Here is an 18768-nt window from a genome sequence, read left to right on the forward strand (position 1 = left end):
CAAGTGGAGAAAGGCACTGGAGCAGGTGTCCATGGGCTCTGGTTCTGTTTTACTGAGCCGACGCAGAACCTCTTCTCTTCTGGGGTCCATGTGTGCCATACACAGCAGAGGCTCCAGTTATAGCTCACAGAGTGTGGGCTGGCTCTCCCTGAGAGTCCTTGTGGGTGGTCGGCTTAAATGTGGGGGCACAGTGGGCTGGCCTGGGGTTTTGTGCCTGTGTGCTGAGGCTGGTCTTCCCACACACCTTGCGCTCACACTGGGCTGGGTTGCCTTTGAGGCTGTTTCTCCAGGCACATCATTATATTCCATTCTATGTGAGCCCCAGGCCTCTGCCTCCCACCCCCTAAGAGGAAGTCAGCTGGACCCCAGAAGGGACTTTGCAGCTGAGAAGTGAAATTTAGGCAGAGGAATGTGTTGCTGGAGAAGGGAGTGTGTTTACTTCCCAGGAGATTGGTGTCTCCCCACCTCCTGTCTGTTGTGGACTGGTGAGGGTGACATTGAGGGGGAGGAGGAAGAAGGCTGTTGCATTCAACTTAGCTTCCCACTTGGGGATATTGTGGTTTACTTTTCCCATTTGTACAATGAAGACTAAAAGTCACTGTGCCAGGTAGAGGAAAAGCAATAAACACTTATTTAGGGCATTGTAGTCCATCCTGATATTAATAAACCTGTTCCATAGATGTTTACTGAGTGCTTACTGTGTACCAGACACCATGCTAGGCAAAGAGGTACAAAAGTGGCTTTTAAAAAGCCCCATCGTCCAGTTGCTCACAGCAGCAGGGCTTGTGGTTGTTGCCTGCCAGGCACGGAGCTTTGTATACGTGGTGGGGGCAACTTGGACCATCCTTTCCCTGGAAGGGACACCTGCGTGGCCTGGCATCATGTGGAAGTGTCCTTCCTGTTGTGGACCCTCTCCTGCTCCATTGGGCTGGGCTGTAGCACCCGAACAAGGCACAACTTTTTGGCGCATGATAGCGTTGGGCCGCTGAGGGGGGCACCCGGGGATTCAGCCAGTTGGCTTCTTTCACCCTGATTCCTCTGTTTTGTCATCCCACAGGATCTTTTCGGAATGATGGTTTGAAAGCTTCTGATGTCCTTCCCATCCTAAAGGAAAAAGTGGCCTTCGTGTCTGGTGAGTGTTTGTGGAACTTTGCTCTATAAGAGACCTGGAGGAGTGTGTGTACGTGTGCATGCTGGCAGTCACTTCTTGGTGTGTGAGAGAGAAGTGGGGGTGGGGTGGCACTCAGGAGCCCCTGGCTGCATCCTTGCTCCAGAGGCAGGCAGAAAGAGGAGGGAGAGCTCTGATCCTAGCTGGGTGCTCTGGATGACATTCACCACCACAGGTGGGTGCCTCTCACCTCACAGCCCCGACACATACACCTTACCTCACCCCACCATCCCAGGCCTGTGAGGTCCCTCATGGGCCACTAAGGTCCTTGTGGGAGATGGTCCAGTTGGAGGACTCTGTTCACCTCACACATTCCCAGAGGTTTCATTTGGGCTCATCTCTGACTGGATCACAGATAGGACATTAACCTCTTTACCTCTCCTTCCTGGCAAAGGGAACTCAAGTGAATGTTTATATCCATTCATTTACCTTTCTTAGTAATGACTTCCAAATATTTATTTCCAACTTTTCTCTCCAACCCATCTTGTGCACCTGCATCTTTTACTGTCTGATTCAGGGGTCAGCAAACTATAGCTGGTGGGCCAGCCGCCTGTTTTTGTAAGTAAAATTTTACTGGAACACAGCCATGTGCGTTTGTTCAGGCAGTATTAGTCTCCTATTGCTGCTGTAAGAAGTTACCGCAAGTTTGGTAGCACACAGCAACAGAAATTCATTGTCTCATGGTTCTGAAGGCCATGAAGTCAGTTTACTGAGTCGAAATCAAGCTGTCAGCAAGGCTGTGCTACTTCCAGAAGCTCTTATGGGAGAACTCACTTCTTGCCTCTTCCGGCTTCTGGTGGCTGCCAGCATTCACTCCCATCTCTGTCTCTGTGGTCACACTTATTCTCCTCTTCTGTCTGTGGCACATCTTCCTCTGCCTCCCTCTTACAGGATACCTGTAACTGCATTTAGGGCCCAGTCATTTAAGCCGGGCTCATCTTCCCATATTAAGATCCTTGACTCGGTCACATCTGTAGGTGCTTTTTCCAAATAAGGTGACATTTACAGGTTCCAGGGATTAAGACCTGATATTTTTTTGGGGGGGGGGGGGAGCTACTATTCAGCCTGCTATAGGTAGTGTGAATGGATGCTTTCTTCCTTTAGTTTTTTTGTTTATTTTAAAGAGAGAGAGAACATGAGTGGGGGGAAGAGCAGAGAGAGAGGGAGAGAGAGAATCCTAAGCAGGGTCTGAACCGTCAGCACAGAGTGCTGCACAGGGCTCCAACTCATGGACTGTAAGATCATGACCGGAGATGAAATCAAGAGTCAGAAGTTTAACCAACTGAGCCACCCAGATGCCCCAATGGCTGCTTTCTAACTACAATCGCAGAGTTGAGTAATTTTATCAGAGTCCAGATAGTCATAAGCTTAAAATATTTACTATCTGGACCTTTAAGAAAAGTTTGGTGGCCTGTGATGTAATTGAAGGCAAGCTACAGGTGCACCAGCATCAGTCTGGGTGCCAGTTCTTGAGTTCTGTAGACTTCCCTTGTAGAACCTCCAGCAGGGGCTGGGATGATGGCAGTGCCCCACCGAGGATCACAAGCATTCATGCCTTGTGGACTGAGCATTTGTTTCTGGATGATCCTGATTGTCCACAAGGAGTGGTGGTAGAATCACAGGGAAGAAGTGAGTACAGTCCCACAGGGCATGGCTGCACATCATAGGTGCTACTGGCCTGGATGATGGGCAACAGACACAATGAAGAGAAGGGAGAGTGAGGAGGGGTTTAGAGGGAGGTGAAACCAAGCGGCAGGTGTCTCCCACCTGCTGAGAGGGAAGGTAAAGACTGATGATTCAGAATGTGGAGATGGGATGTGAGAGCAAAGTATGAGATGGGAGTATGTAAGGTACTAGATGTACTCAGTAGTAATAGTGATACCAGCGTTTTATTGTTGTTGCTGCTAGGTGAGATTGACCAAGAAGCTGCCTTTCTCCATTTGCGTTAGGGGCTTGTCTACCTTGTCAGGTAGTGAAACCCTGTCACTGCAGATGTTGAAGCACAGGCTGAACAGCCCTTGGCAGGATCATGTGGCGGTAATTACGGGTAGAGGGGTTGGTAAGGCAACCTCCAAAGTCTTTGTAAGCTTGGATCTGAGTGTTTGCTGAACATGTGGGAGGACCTTGTGTGGAGGTCCTGAGGGCCGCTGGGCAGTGCTAGGCCCCTGACTTCTGCTGCTGCCCAATGCCTGGCTGTAGGACATGGCCCACAGCGTCTATTGTTTACTTTCTACTCCCAAGTAGAGCTCAATCAGATCTTTTCTTCTTTAGGGCCCGGAGCTTCATCTAACCTGATGTCCCTCCTGTCCCCTGGGTCTCCTGCTAATCCTCCCATTTCTCTTGTGCCCAAACTTCCTCTACCTGCAATGCTTTACCCACACTTTCTGCCATTTTGAGCCTCTGTTTTTCCCAAGTAAGTGCCCACTTTGCCTCCTCCAGGAGGCCTGCCTTGCTTTAGTGTAGAGCCTCTGAACACCATCCTGTTCTGCATCAGTTCAGGGCATATGAGTGCAGATACAGTAAACTCTGACATGGGGACCCTTGTTTGATTGTTCATGGCTTATTTTTTCCCATGTGAATTCAGTTGGAGCCCTGAGGCAGAGCTCAGACAGCCCTAGAAAAAAACCTTCCCAACTAGACAGAGTTGTCCTAAGGGAGAACATAGAAACAATGTGCTAGGAAGACAGTCCAGCATGAGGCAGGTAGATGCTTCCCAGAGCAGGAGCGAGGTGGCTGGGGCTGTGCACCTCGCTCCCTTGAACTGATGTGGGCTGACCAGCCTGGGGTGCGTCTTACTCATCTGCACGTGGTGCCAGGAGCTTTTGGGCTTAGGGGACATTGTCTTCCCATGCCTGAGAAGGATGCTGAGGATGCTAGGGAGACAGCTGGCTGCATTAAAAACAAAAACAAAAACAAAACAAAAAAACCCAGAAACCAGAAACAAACCAATAAAGCCTCTTATATACTGAGCTTTTAAAAGACAAAACACAAGAATAAAACAAAACAAAGAAACCAGAATTAAATAATACAGTGTAGCAGCTATATTTCTTTCTGAGAAGGAAGGTGGTGACCAGAGAAACGAACTGTCTCTTGTTCCTGCCCTCCTCTGCTCCTGCCCCCAGCATGGCCAGGGCAAAGGAAAGCGTGCTGCCATGGGAACGCACATTTGGAATAATCCAGTGCAGCCCAACAGCTTCTGTGTGTGGGCGTGTGCACGTGTGTGTGAGACAGGTTCTGTGGCTGTGCCTTAGGGAGCCTCTGTCATTCCAGCCTGGTGGTCCTGCTCTATACTCACAACCTGTGGGCTCCCCCTTTGCCCTCTCTGGCTTCCTCTGAGTGCATATGCCTCCCACTCACAAGCACCCATTTGTGCCTTTTATCCAATCTGCTTGTACAGGGCTTATTTCACCCCTATTATCATTTTGTGCACTCACACCCTCCTTTTGGCCACCCCCTGATGTCTCTCTGCCTCCTGATCTCCCACCAGCAATGTTCTCTATGTTCCCAGGGAAATTTCATGCTGCCGTGGTACAGTCTTGTATCTTGGACCTGTGTCTCTCAAAGTATGTTCCATAAAACAGCAGTCCCACAAGATGGTCCTCAAAAAAATGAAAAGGGGTCCTATGCTTAAATAAGTTTGGGAAATGCGTATTATAGCCACCTCATGGAGATTTGCTGTGTCCATTAAAGCACATGCCCATTAAACACATGAAAGCATCTCCCAAACTACAGAATAACTTCATTCCCTTAAGGAAATCATGTGTATCCATTAACATCTTGCTAACTATTGTTACATGGGCCAGAATTTTAGTATGATGCCTTCAATGTATTTTTCTTCTCCCACCACCCCCCACCTTCCCCACTTGCCCTAACTGGAGCCTGATAACCCCTGAAAATTTTTGAGCAGCATTGTTCCTCTGGCTCAGTCAGGGAAGCCCTAATGGTCCCTGCTTTTGGTCTTGCCTCTTCCCCAACCCTACCCTGCCCTGCCTCTCTGGAAGGGGATCAGTGCTACTTCTAGAACATCAGACTGTCCCCTCCCTCTTTATCCTCTTTATACCTGTCCTGTAGCTCCTGGCAACAAAGCCTTACATGCACAGGCCCACGGCAGGAATGTGATGAGTAAAGGAATTACCAGCACCTTTTCAAAACTTGGCTACTTGTGTCTCATACCCTCTGGGATCCACCTCCATAATGCACACTGACTTCAGCAGGGAGGATTCTCATTCTTCATCTCTGTGTATCACGCTCTGTAATGTCAGCACCATATCAACTATCCATCCAATCCTACACCTTCATGGCTTCTCAGCCTTCTTGGCACCAAAGTTTTCCACCTCCTTATTTAGGCCATGAAAATCTACGACCTTAACCCTTGATATGTGCGTCCATGGACTTAGCCTCTTACCTTTGACCCTTTCTGGTGTTCTATAAGTTGGGAAAGGATGGATTTCAGATGAGCAAAACATCTGTTCCCTCTTCTCTGGGAACTCATGATCCAGTAAGACATTTCCTACCTGCACTGGGCCCTCTCCACTTACGCATGCATTAGCTTTATTCTGCCTTCACTCAGGTTAGAACCTAACATAGATACGATGGCTAGACCTCCCAAAAGAGGTCTCACTGTGCCCCAGTTCCCTGCCTCATTCCTTTTAGCCTACCTCATACACAGTCCTGCTGTTCATTCTCTTGGGACGCTGATCAGTGATGGTCTTCTCCGCTTTCTCCCAGCACCTCGAACCTATCCTGATCCTTGACAGGTGACCTCATTTGCTATTTCACCTAAAAAGCAGTGTCCCCCAGGCAGGCTGAATTTCTCCCACTCCTTCATTTAGTTGTTTCCTCCTCCCTCTCTGAGTTGTATCAGCCTGCTTCAGAGAAGGGGACAGGACCCCTCTTCTTGCACCGGCTCTGAGGCCTTGTTCTACCCATTGTCCCACTCTTTCCAGCACAGTGATTCTCTTTCACTATGCCCTTTCCTCCTCTGCTTCCTACACACTTGCAAGGTCATCTCCTTTCTGAGAAACACCTGGCTGATCCTGCTGCCCCCTCTTGGATCCTTCTCCATGCTTACTGAAGGGACCGGGCTGCCCTGACCCAGGCTTTCTCCTTTCCCTCCCTCTCCTCTGCCATCTGGAACCTTCCCCAGCCATATTTATGAAACTCTTATTTCCAAGGGCAGAACTACCTCTAGCTCAGGAAGGACAGTTCCAACAGTCCTACAAAGTCCGTAGTGAGTCTTTGCCAAACAAGCCAGTCTTGGCACTCCATGTTCTCATGGCTCTACTGTGTCTACCGAAAGTCAGGAATAAAGGCAACAACTGCAGTTAAAACCACCCAAGAGTGAAAATCCTTAGGATGGTTCATGGCTAGAGAGGAAGGTTGTGGTTACAAGAGACGCTCCCAGCTTTTGGGATGTAATGCCCCTGATTTCGAATCCAAGAGACCACCAAGGAGCCGATACCGATGCAAACGCACGAGGGTTTATTTGCAAGCTCAAGCTTGGGCCCGAGTATACCCGACACAGCGGAGCAGGGACTTGGACCTCTAGGTTAAGAGGTGTAGCAGTTTTATAGGGGCCAGTGACCAATGAGATTGTAACACACACAGAAAGTTGCCATTCATGTCAGTCCACACGCAGGTGGCCAATTGAATTACAATTTACCCTATAGTAACTGTTTGAACTAGCCTATCACTCTGGTCAGAATTTACGTGCAAGTTTGGTGAGCAAAAGGCGGGGTTTACATTCTTTGGCGGTTAGGGGTTCTGCATTCCTAAATGAGCCGGTTTCCAGTAAGGGTGTGCTCAGCGGCTTGACTAGTGTGGGGGAGTGTCTTAAGCAATAAGTAGGTCATGTGGGGGTTATACATGAGATGGTGGGTGTAGCACAAAATGGAGTTAGTCTTGCTCTGCTTGTCCAGGGGTAGGGGATTTTTGTTAAATTCCTTGGGTCCCACAGGGAAACCTTCCATTTAATCCTTCTGCTTCCTTTTCCTCATGTGGAAGGCAGATGGGAAATGGGGATCATTTCCAAGGTAGATGAGTTGGGGTGGTTTTTCATACAAAGAACCAGGGCCCATGGTATGGAAGGTCTGGAGCTAGGGGCCCAGGTCCCACGCTGTGGTGTGTCTATACAAATCGCCCTGCTGTGGGGCTGGAAGTGGGGGTGGTACTGCTGAAATGTTTTCTCATCAGGGCACGTCCCTCACTGGCCTGATCTTGTTTGATCTTTTTCTCTTTGCAGTCTTCCTATTTCCTCCTCAGGAGTATCCTGGAGTGGTTTAGGTTTTGTTTGTCGAGCTTCCCTTCTGTCTGTATGGCTTCTGGACCCCACAATCAGAGGGAAACATTATTCATGAACTCACACTTGGGTGGGGACGCTGGGAGGCTCTGCCTTTCCTTGAAGAGCTCCTTATTCAGAGGGCTGAGCTTTAAGCTTCTTTTCTAGTATTGGTGATGGCCATGTCACTTCCTCCCCCTTCTTGAATTGTATCCCCTTGTGGTCCCCACTCTGGAGGATGTCAGGCAGCTGCCTGGGATGTGTGCAAGAGTCTGTGATCATGACAGGGGTTTTCTGTGCATAATAACCAGTGCCTGTAAGGATGTACCTTAGCTTTGTCCTCTGTGACCCTCCTGAGAAACTTGGCCCTGCTTCCTAATCATAGCACCTATTAAAGAATAAATCTTTAAATCCTATAATAAATAGTGAAAAGAAAGTTTAGAAAAAAGAAGAAAAAGCAACCATGTAAAATCCCAGCCGTCTAATAGCAACAATGATCATCATTTCACTATACTCCTTCCTGCTTGTTTTAATGTGATATTTAGAAAACATTTATAATCATAGCGTGTACATATGCATTTGCCATGATTAAGACCTTGAGCATCCTTGTTTCTGATCAAGATTCCTGTACTCCTCTAGCAGGAGTGACAGGTGGTACCTCAGGCAGGCAGACAGGCAGGGGTGGAATCTTGACTGTGTAGAAAGCACTTAACATCTTTTCTATGAATCTGAAAATCTCCCAGCAGTGATGTCCTGGATGGATGCTTTAAGGGTTTCTCACTACAGTAGTCAGTTCATCTCGAGCACTTCTACCTCACAGAGGTCTGCAAAGAGAAGTGAATTGAAGGTTAAATTTTCAAAGACCATAACACATTCGATAGCTTGTTTTCTCAATGAGAGCAGTCACCACCACCTTCATTATCATCTCACAGTTGTGGAGAGCTTTATGTTTTAAAGTGCTTCCCCATGTCCTTGTGGCAACCCTGTAAGATGCTCATCATTATTTTCAGGTGCACTTTGCAAATGAGGTGTCAGAGAAGTCAAAAAGTCTTGCCCAAGGTTATACATGTTAGCTACATCCAAACTCCATACCCTTCACCTAACCAGTGACTGCATTTCTCTGGGCACCATATTTCTGCCTGTTTCATCCAGCACTCAGATGGAATTCTTTTTTCTGTGCAGCATGCTTTCCAGCTGGTTTTCTTAACCGCCCTCCTCTTCCTCCCTACAGGGGGCCGTGATAAGCGAGGTGGACCCATTCTGACCTTCCCTGCTCGCAGCAATCATGACAGAATAAGACAGGAAGACCTGCGGAAACTCGTGACCTATTTGGCCAGCGTGCCAAGGTAAGGTGAAGGGGAATATCCTGCCGGGGAGTGGGGAGCTGGGCTCGTGTGAGTGAGTTGGAATGAGCCTCCATCCCAGCCCGGGCAGTTGTTTCTGCCCTTGGAGTGGATTCTAATTATTCCTGGAACAATGTCACCCATTGTTCACCTTGTTCTCATCATTCCCATTGTTACTGCTGGGATCCATATGAATGGAGTAGGAGCCCTGGGCAGAGGTGAGGACCAGGACAGGCCCTGGAGTGGAGACTCTGTGGCCTGGGGAAGAGGGTGGGAAGCTGCTGTTTTCCTTAGGGAAGTATAGGAAGTTAGCTGAGTCTACCTTGGCTTGTGCAATGGATTGTTTTCAAAACTTACGGCTTGTGAATATGGTTTATGGCTTTTGGAGTTTGGGACAAATAACCCCACTTGAATCATACAGTTAGACTCAGCCCTCAGTCCAATCTAGATCACACATTTTCAGCAGGGTTAATATTGTCTCTAAGGAGGATGAAAATTGGTTCTTGGTGTGGGGGGTAGCAAAAACCTGTCCTTTTATGTATTAAGCACAGGTATATATATGGTACCTGAAAAGGTATACAATATATTCACGGCATTAAATTTTCATTGACTGTGACAATTGAGGAAGGAAGCATAGAAAAGTTCTTTTGGGGGCAGGGAACGATGATCATTTTAACAGGTTGAGAAACATTGGTTTCCAAGTGTTTCCTGGTGGTGCTGGCCATGGAGGTGGTGGAGAGAGACGTGTTGAGGCCATGGTCTGTATCTTTTAAGAAGGGAGAATAAAGGCCTTTGTAGACTCAGAGAATCACGGAATGTGAATGCTGGAAGAGCCCTGAGAAGCTGTCTAGGCAACTACATGTTGTGCTCTGCTTAGGAATTAGGGTCAGTAGGGATGAGAGCTGCTCACTGGGCATCAGTATCAGTGGCTGGCCTAGAACTCTGCCTTCCTGACTCCTGATCCTTGCACTTGGCCAGAGAGATTTCTGTTCTCTGCCACTTAATGGAGCTGGAGCCTGTCAAGTGTTTCTTGTGGCAAATGAGAAGTGGTACTTTGGGCCTTCAAAATCTTCTTGTCTCTGTGCATTTTATAGGAGAATTAGTAAATTATAGACAGGAGCTCCATATTCAGCTCCGCCTCTGCTAGGAGACCTTGGGTAATTGTTGCAAGCGCTGATTAGTTCTTGAAGCAGGTGTCAAATGAGGCAAGCGCCAGATCTCAAAGTGCTATGAGGGAGACAAATGTAAAGGGATTGGTGGATGGTGATGGGCAGGTGGTAAAGGAGTTTTAAGAGCAGCCATCAAGTGCTTGGGAGGATATTGAATAGAATGGGGAGCCCTGAAGAGCCCCAGGCAGAAGGCTGTGAACAAATAGATGTTGAATAGTGTCTATTTTTTTTCTTTATGATATCCACTGGAGACCGGAAAAAAAGATAAAAGGTCTTAAGTTCCAACAAAAGGGACTTGGGTTCTATGCAAAGAAGAACTTCTAAACTTGGAGTGCAAGAGTCTTTGGATGAGGAATAGAATAGAATACTTTTTTTTTTCTTGGAGGTCTTTGGAGAGAAGAAATATTCCCATCTGTCTCAGAGGCAAGGAGATGGACTAAATAACCCATGATTGATGTAGGTAATTTAGCAATTTAGTCATCTAGGGGCTAAGCAGTTTTAAAAGCACCTTTCCCAAGTACACTACTATCAGGCATAAAACCAGGCATTTTCTAAAGCAATTTACAAGAAAAGTTTTCATGGAGACCCATGATGAACTCTTAGTTCTTTCAGAGCCAGAAGAGATTGGGGTCCCAGGAGATACGAAAGGTATATTTTTTTCCTTTCTGGTATGTTTATCACATCCCTGCAGCTAATGTACACTTACCTTCTACAGAATAGAAGGTAAAAGAGTTTGAAGAACACTTTTCTTCATTCTGATTTGTCAAGCAAAGATAGGACAGAATAGATTGGAAGCAGTTAAAAGGAAAGATTTCTGCTGGGTGAAGGGGAATGAAACCCAAGAGGGGCGAAAGGAAGGTCAGAGATAAGGAGAAACAATACATTATCATCGAAGGAGTATACTAGATGGTCGCTCTTTGCCTCTCAGAGGGTGGTCTCAGGCATTGCCCCTGAGAACAGAAGAGGTTCTTCACAGGTCCTGGCAGGTGGGGGGCAGGACTCCTGTTGCTACCTTCAATGGGAAGGATTTTCCTTGGAGTTCTGCCACCTCTGTCACAAGGGCTCTTGTTCAGGAGGATTGTGAGTACCTGGCAGGCTGCAGAGTTTGCCAACTAGTCATGCCACCCATGTCCCCAAGTTCACAGATGACTACTGTTGGAAGCAAAACCTGGAACAAAATTGTTCTAAAGACACCGAAGTCTAGGGAGGGAAACTGAAGAACTTAGTGGGTCAGATAATATTTGCCACTCTTCTGCTAACCACAGGTTTGGGAAAGAAGGGAAACTGTGAAAATGAATAGTTAGTCAAGGTCAATGATACTGATGAGAAGAAATGATCTATTCTGGGTCATGGCCCAGGAAGCTAAAAGACAGGCTCCTTTTGGGGTGGAGTGTGCTCTACAGACTGGTGTAATCATCTGTACGTGACATTTGACATTTATTTATTCATGCATTCATTCATTCTTTATTTATTTAACAAATATTTAGAGGCTCTGTATGCCAGGCTGACTGAGTGTTCATGGTGAGCAGGAAAAGATATTTTGATAAAGTTAGGTAAAACCTGGATATTTCCCTACCCTGTACAAACCAGTAAGAATAAAGGGCAGTGCAATATATGACTGTGCTGGTAGCATAAGAGATGAGCTGGCTAAAAGAAGGCAGGCAAATAAGGACCAGTAAGTGATGAAAGAAGATCCTGAAATCTAAGGAATGAGTCATCTTGACGGCCATTTCTGGCACTATTCTAGAAAAGATGATTAAACAGATGGTTGTGGTAATTTATAAATGAATGGGAAGAAATAGTCCCACCATCCTCTGTGAAGGCCAGGCCACATCTGGACCACTGCATTCAACTCTGCAACACTGAACTCTGCCAGTCCATTTTTAAATTTTTAAAAAAATTTTTTAAATGTTTATTTTATTTTTGAGACAGAGAGAGACAGAGCATGAACGGGGGAGGGTCAGAGAGAGAGGGAGACACAGAATCCGAAGCAGGCTCCAGGCTCCAGGCTCCCAGCTGTCAGCACAGAGCCTGACTCGGGGCTTGAACTCACAGACCGCGAGATCATGACCTGAGCCAAAGTCAGATGCTTAACTGACTGAGCCACCCAGGCGCCCCTTTTAAATTTTTTTTAAATGTTTATTTTTAAGAGAGAGAGGGAGGGAGAGAGGGAGGGAGGGAGAGAGAGAGAGAGAAAGAGAGAGAGAGAGAGAGAGAGAGAGAGAGAGAGAATGAGTGGGGGAGAGGCAGAGAAACAGGGAGACACAGAATCTAAAGCAGGTTCCAGGCTCTGACCTGTCAGCACAGAGCCAGCACGGGGCTCGAACTCATGAGTTGTAAGGTCATGACCTAAGCTGAAGTCGGACGCTTAACTGGTTGAGCCACCCAGGTGCACCTCTGCCAGTTGGTTTTAAGAATGCTGTTGACCACTTAGAGTATTGTCAGGGGAGCAGCGTATTGAAGAATCCACAAACTGGGTGTCTCTGTAGTTGAAGGATTGAAGGATGTTTTCTGGCAGGAATGAAAATGGAAGAACAGTGATTCCTGACTTCAGGTGTCAGGAGAGCTGTCGCAAAGAGGAGGGAGCAGGCATGGTCCCTGCTGCATCAATGGGTAGAAGTGAAGAAAGAACCTGCCCACCTGGGAGCTGTCCAGCAGTAATGCTGCTGCCCCTGGAGAAAGTGGGTGGGCTTTCTGTCAGCTGGAGACTGGGTGACCTTCTGTTAGGGATACTGTAGGAAGAATTCCTCCATTGGGCTGGAGGCTGGATTAGATCATTTCTAAGATTTCTTGCCCTGAATTTTGTGTTTCTATGATATTGGGGGAAAAATGCATCATAAAATCTAGGACCTCAAAACAGAGTACTATTACCCCCACTAACATACACGTCATTTCTCAGGCTCACTAAATAAGTTAGGGCCTGGGATTTCACTTCAGATGATGTCTACATCTGAAATCCTGAGAGAACTGCTTTCTAGTTCCTTTGGACTCTGTGGGAATTTGGGGGCATCACATGGGACCCAGGATCATCCTGGAGTGTGACAGTTTGGAACAGTCCTGCTTACTCTTTTGGGATCCATCTTGGCAGGAATTAAGTTTTTTCCAACTTCCCTTTTGTGCCTCTGATGGCTTGGAGCACCCATCTCCAGGATCTTCTCCATGCTTTCTGTCATCTTGTTTTGAGGAATCACAGACTAGCAGTGTGGGAAGGGGCCTGAAAAGTCTTCCGGTTCAACTTGCTAATAAGTCCACTTACTGAATTCAACAATGTTTACTGAGTGCCTACTATGAGCCAGGGCCTGGATAGGCATCTTGGTGGGCTCTTGTGTTATCTTTTCTGACTGTCATCCATGCTATACTTAGCTAGCTTTTTTATCCTGCTCTGCTATCTGTTTGCAGCTACTTGTACATGAAAGGAACAGAAGGCAAATACTCAGATACAATCAACTGATGAATTTTCCTAGAAATTGAGGGACAGGATAGAAAATGTAGCCTGAGAGTAAATAATTGCCCAGGCAGAGCTCACAGTGTGGATAATCTGCCCACCGTGATTATTGAGAGTTGAACAAATGCTTGAAATAGGAAATTCTAAGTATCTAGTAAAAAAAAAAAAAAAAAAAAAAAAAAAAACCTGGATTATTTTATTGCATTGAATTTCTCCTCTTCATCGTCCTTGTTATCCTGCTTTGTCATGACCATCTTTCTGCTACTTCTAAGGGCACTGATTGTTAGCCCCTTGATGTGTCTGCCACTTAATTCTGCTCTTAGCAGGGCAGCTGAGATGTTAAGTGTTCTGGCAAGAATTGCAGATATCATACTGGTGAGGAGAGATGACAAGAAATTAAGATGGGATATTCTGTAATGCCAATCAAACCAAAGTGCCAATATTCACAGCTTATTATTTGATAACACTTGCTCTTGTTCTACTGACTTCAGCAAGAGATAAATTGGGCTTATAGCCAGCACTGTCTTTGTACAGCATCACCAGAAAATAGAAATATGCAGAATGAGCCAGAAAGACAGTTAAAAGATGAGGCGGTAAAAACTGCAAGGGTTTCCTCCCACTATATTCAGCCTGAGAGAGCCCAAGCTATCCAAACTATAATCACTGAGTGCGTCTTATTGCAAGGGCCTGTTGAGATGTGTTGTTGGCATTCTGTCCTTTGTTCTGAGATTATCAATTAAAGGAGGAGGTAGGGAGTAGTGACAGGAGGTCTAGAAAATAGGACCAATGAGAGCATTGTCCAAAACTTATGCCTTTTCACACTCATTTTAAATTTATTTTGTTGCTTATGTATAGAGGGCTTATAATTTTTATTACAGTTCCCAGATTCTACACAAATTGAGCAATAACAGTTAAGTGTCCCTATTGTTAAGCTGTGTGTAACACAAGTCCTGAAGAGCAAATAGTGTTCTACTCTGCTGCTAAGGAGTGTAAAATCACAACAGTAACTACCCTCATTAGTGATCACTCTCCTTGGAGCTGTGCAGACCTTCCAACAAAGGGAAGAGAAGCATCCTAGGATGGCAGAAGATACTGAGGTTCAGATCCCAGCTCTATCACTACTCAGTAAGGAAGCTAATGGCCACTCAACCTGGGTAATCTGAGAAGAGATTAAGGAAGGTACAATTTATAGTCATGCAGGCAGGGCACAGGGAAACCAGCAAGGTTTGGATTCCCAAGTTATACCAGGGCTAGAAACAATAGGGAGGGAAGTTGTTACTACTTCTAGCCCTGAAGGGCAAGATGATCAACAGTTCTTAGAATCTGGAGAGAGACGGCTGTGTGAGAGGGCCACCTGACAGGAGCTGTGGCTATGGGTGATTCCATGATGGGGAGCAAGGGGAATCCAGACTCTTAACTTCACTGTCCTTTCATTCTCTGACCTCCTGTCATCGTTTGTCATTGACTGAATGCAACCAAAGCCAGGTAAGCCCATTGATGCAGTCCATGTGGGTCAGCCTCCTAGGGCGTTGGCTTGAGGGGAGAGGATGGAGAATGGATTTGGAGGGGCAAATGGAAGGTATTTCTGCATTTCTCAGCATAGGGTGAGACCTGAGGCATATTATTCAGTATTTCTGAGTCTAATGTTCTGATTTTTAATTTAGGAAAAGAATGCCCATCCCACAAGTGTGTGGTGAAGAATTATCTAGCAATCTCTCTGTAGCACCCAGGTGCTCAGTACTTCTTAGTCTGTCTCCTAAAGTATAATAATAATAATAATTATACTTTATATATATATAATTATATATATAATAATAATTATTATTATTATTATACTGTATATACACATGCACATATAGTAATATTTGTTACCTATTAAGGAATAGATATAATGTATATGTAAGTTATGAAGCATAATAATAAAATCAACATCTGAGAGCCCACCCCTCAACTTTAAAAGTAGAATGTCACCTGTAGTGACATTTGAGGCTACCTGTGGCTACCTGAAGCTACCTGTGGCTCCTCCCCACCATGAGCCCCCCCCCCCCCCGAAACAACCAGTACTCTGAGTTTTGTGTTTATCCTCTTGCTTTTTTGGTATAGTTTACCACATGTTTTCATAAACAATATGTTGTTTAGTTTTGCTTGTTTTTTTTTAAATTTATTTTTACATTTATTCATTTTTGAGAGAGAGAGAAAGAGAGAGAGTGTGTGTGAGCAGGGGAAGAACAGAGAGAGAGGGAGACACAGAATCCAAAGCAGGCTCCAGGATCTAAGCTGTCAGCACAGAGCCTGATGTGGGGCTTGAACCCACAAACTGGGAGATCATGATCTGAGCCGAAGTTGTACCCTTAAGCAACTGAACCACTCAGGTGCCCCTAGTTTTGCTTGTTTTTGAGTTTTATACAAAGGGTATCATACCATATGTAGTTTTCTTTGACTAGCTTTTTTAACTACTGTGGTATTCAACAACATGGATGAATTTTCAGATGTGATTTTAAGGGGGAAAAGACAATGTGTCCAACCCCTGGAATTGATCTATTAAGTAATAAATAAATGCTAGCAATTATTATTTTTAACCTACATTATTGTGCTGTTATAAGTATTTGATATGCATAACTTCGAGGTGAGTATGTTTATTTCTTCTTTTACACATGAGGGGACTGTGGCTCCAAAAGGTTAGGTAACTTGCCTAGGGACACAGAGCCAGTATAACAAGAAGCTAGGTGCTTTAGCACCAGAGCTTGAACTTTTATCCACTGAAGGGATGAGGAGCCAGAGTAAGGGAGGCCATGGTGATGGAGTGCAGGGGACACATCTGGGGAGAGTAGGATGGGCTAAAGATTGGATTGGAACAGGACAATGGAAGAGGGTGGTAAGGAGATGAGGGGGCCTACAGGTGTAATGATGGTGGGCAGCAATGGTCTGTACATCAAACCCTCTTTCTCTAAGGTTCTCTTTGGATGCTAAGTGTGAAGGTTGCTGCAGGTGTGGAATGCAGATGGCGATTGCCTCACACCTGGTTTCTACTGGTTAAGGCAGCCATGGTGACTGTGGATGTGCTGGACAATGGTGGTGGTTGTGGGGAGTGCCTCAGAATTTCTCCCCCAGGAGCAGATGTGTAAATGCTCCTTATTTATGCTCATCTATGGATGATAGTCAACTATGCTTTAGTGAGCACATAATACCAAGAGATGTAGTGAAAAAGCAGAAACACTTAAGACCATGGACACTATTTAAAGAGATAAGTAAAAAACTGTGAGTAGCAGGGACCCTGCATGTAAAGCCTGGTCTCTATTGTACTCTAAGGATGGTAGTTCTATTCAGTTTCTTGGGTTTGAGTCTTCTTTCACTCGGCCACCTGTTTGGTTCATCTTCACTGCTCTGGTGGCAGAAGCACATTTCTGGCACTAGCATTATGCTGATACACATTTTGAAGCTGGTTTACTTCCTTGGCCATGCCATTGCTGGACTTGGCAGATGTGGCTGGCACAGCCCTGATGGGGCTGAGGGGCCAGAAGGGGCTCATGGAAACCCTGAGAAATGCAGCTGTGTGGCAGAGGGAGAGCTAGTGGTGATACTTCAAATGTAGAGGCATGCATTTGTGATTCCCTGGAGAACAATAGTCTGGATGATCAGAGACAAAAACCATGTGGTCATGAAGTAACTATGGGAAGTAGGCCTGGTTATTCCAGGAACCAGTGAATGTCTTTAGGTGATAAATCAAGGACCCAGCATTGGATAAGCATTCCTGATGGAGAGAGGAGCATTGTTTGTCTGTATATGCATCTTCAGTGTGACCCTTGGAAGGTACCTGAACTTGGTGAGAGTGGAGCTAACAGTAGTGGACTAGCAGAGAAGGATGAGTGGGCTAAAGGGAAAGTACTGATTCTGGAAATGAGGCAAGGGGTTCCAGCCCAAGAAGAATGAACCCAGAAACTTCTGCTCTAGAAGGAGAAATGTGTCTGCTTGCTGACAAATGTTCTCACCTTGTAGAACAGGCATGCATAAAGGGATTATGAAACACAGCGGTGGTAGAACATGTAGATGGAACCTAGCCCAGAACTTGGTACTCAGAAGGGGCTGACAGCAAATGTCAGGTCTTTCCCTCTTTTTGCTCGAAGGTGGTGACAATGGGGACTCCTGGGTGGCTCTGTCAGTTAAGCCGCTGACTGTCGATTTTGGCTCAGGTCATGATCTCACAGTTTGTGAGTTCAAGCCCTACATTGGACTCTGCACTGACAGTGTGGAGCCTGCTTGGGACTCTCTCATTCTCCTTTTCTATCTGTTGCCCCCCCGCTTGTGCGCTCTCTCTCTCTCTCAAAACAAATAAACTTAAAAAATTAAAAAAAAAAAAAAAGTAGGGATCTTGTTTTGCCACCTGTCCTTCATTGACCCTAGCACTGATTTTTCAAAGTCAGGATTAGGGAGATGGTTAAGGTTAGGATTAGAGCTAAAAGCAGTGATAGCAGTGAGATCAGAACCATCTAGCAAGCTTATAAGCAACACTGAATATATTAATAGATATACCAAGTACTTTGATAAAGTCTTAACCTCTTGTATTAGTTAGAAAACCATTTCTTGGGGCGCCTGGGTGGCACAGTCGGTTAAGCGTCCGACTTCAGCCAGGTCACGATCTCGCGGTCCGGGAGTTCGAGCCCCGCGTCAGGCTCTGGGCTGATGGCTCAGAGCCTGGAGCCTGTTTCCGATTCTGTGTCTCCTTCTCTCTCTGCCCCTCCCCCGTTCATGCTCTGTCTCTCTCTGTCCCAAAAATAAATAAACGTTGAAAAAAAAATTAAAAAAAAAGAAAACCATTTCTTTATTATAGAAAATAAGTGCAGAAAAATATAAAGAATTAAAGAAAATACTTTAATCATGTACTGTATCATATAGAGATAAGGACAGTTAATATATTGAAATATTTCCTTCCTGTCTTTTTTTATTTAGAGCTTTTAAAAAAACAGAATTGAATTATTGCTTATTTAATTTCCTTCTTGTTTTATTCCACTCGACATTATACCAGAAGAATATTTTCTTAACATTCAAGACTTTTTATGCATAGTAGTGTGTATTGAAATGTACCATATTTTAATTGACCCTATCATTAGGCATCTAAGTTATTTTCAAAATTTCATTGCTATATAAACTCCCAGTAAACACCTTTGTGTGTAAATTGTTGTCTACTTTTTAGATAGTTTCTTTGGGATAGATTTATGGCAATCAGACATTTTTTAAAGGCTAGTGATTCACGTTGCCACATTGCTTTCCAAATTTCCCAATTTATATATCCAGTATGCCTTGCCTTAGACTTCCAAGTCTTGACATTTCTCCAGATTTGTTTATTTGCTCATCAATAACCAGGCCCC

At 45.4% G+C, this 18768-nt stretch overlaps 1 protein-coding gene across 20 annotated transcripts in view; it reads left to right on the forward strand.

The window, feature by feature from the left end:
- The window catches only part of KALRN (kalirin RhoGEF kinase), a 673147-nt gene that overhangs the window by 193450 nt on the left and 460929 nt on the right, over positions 1-18768 (forward strand). For all 20 annotated transcript variants that reach the window (XM_040484739.1, XM_040484740.1, XM_040484741.1 and 17 more), the window contains exons 2-3: positions 1058-1132; positions 8677-8791. In XM_040484739.1, the coding sequence (XP_040340673.1) occupies positions 1058-1132; positions 8677-8791 (190 nt within the window). The remainder of the gene's footprint in view (positions 1-1057; positions 1133-8676; positions 8792-18768) is intronic.

This window comes from Herpailurus yagouaroundi, unplaced genomic scaffold (assembly GCF_014898765.1).
Source record: "Herpailurus yagouaroundi ecotype Mexico unplaced genomic scaffold, PumYag 162, whole genome shotgun sequence".
Classification (NCBI taxonomy): domain Eukaryota; kingdom Metazoa; phylum Chordata; class Mammalia; order Carnivora; family Felidae; genus Herpailurus; species Herpailurus yagouaroundi.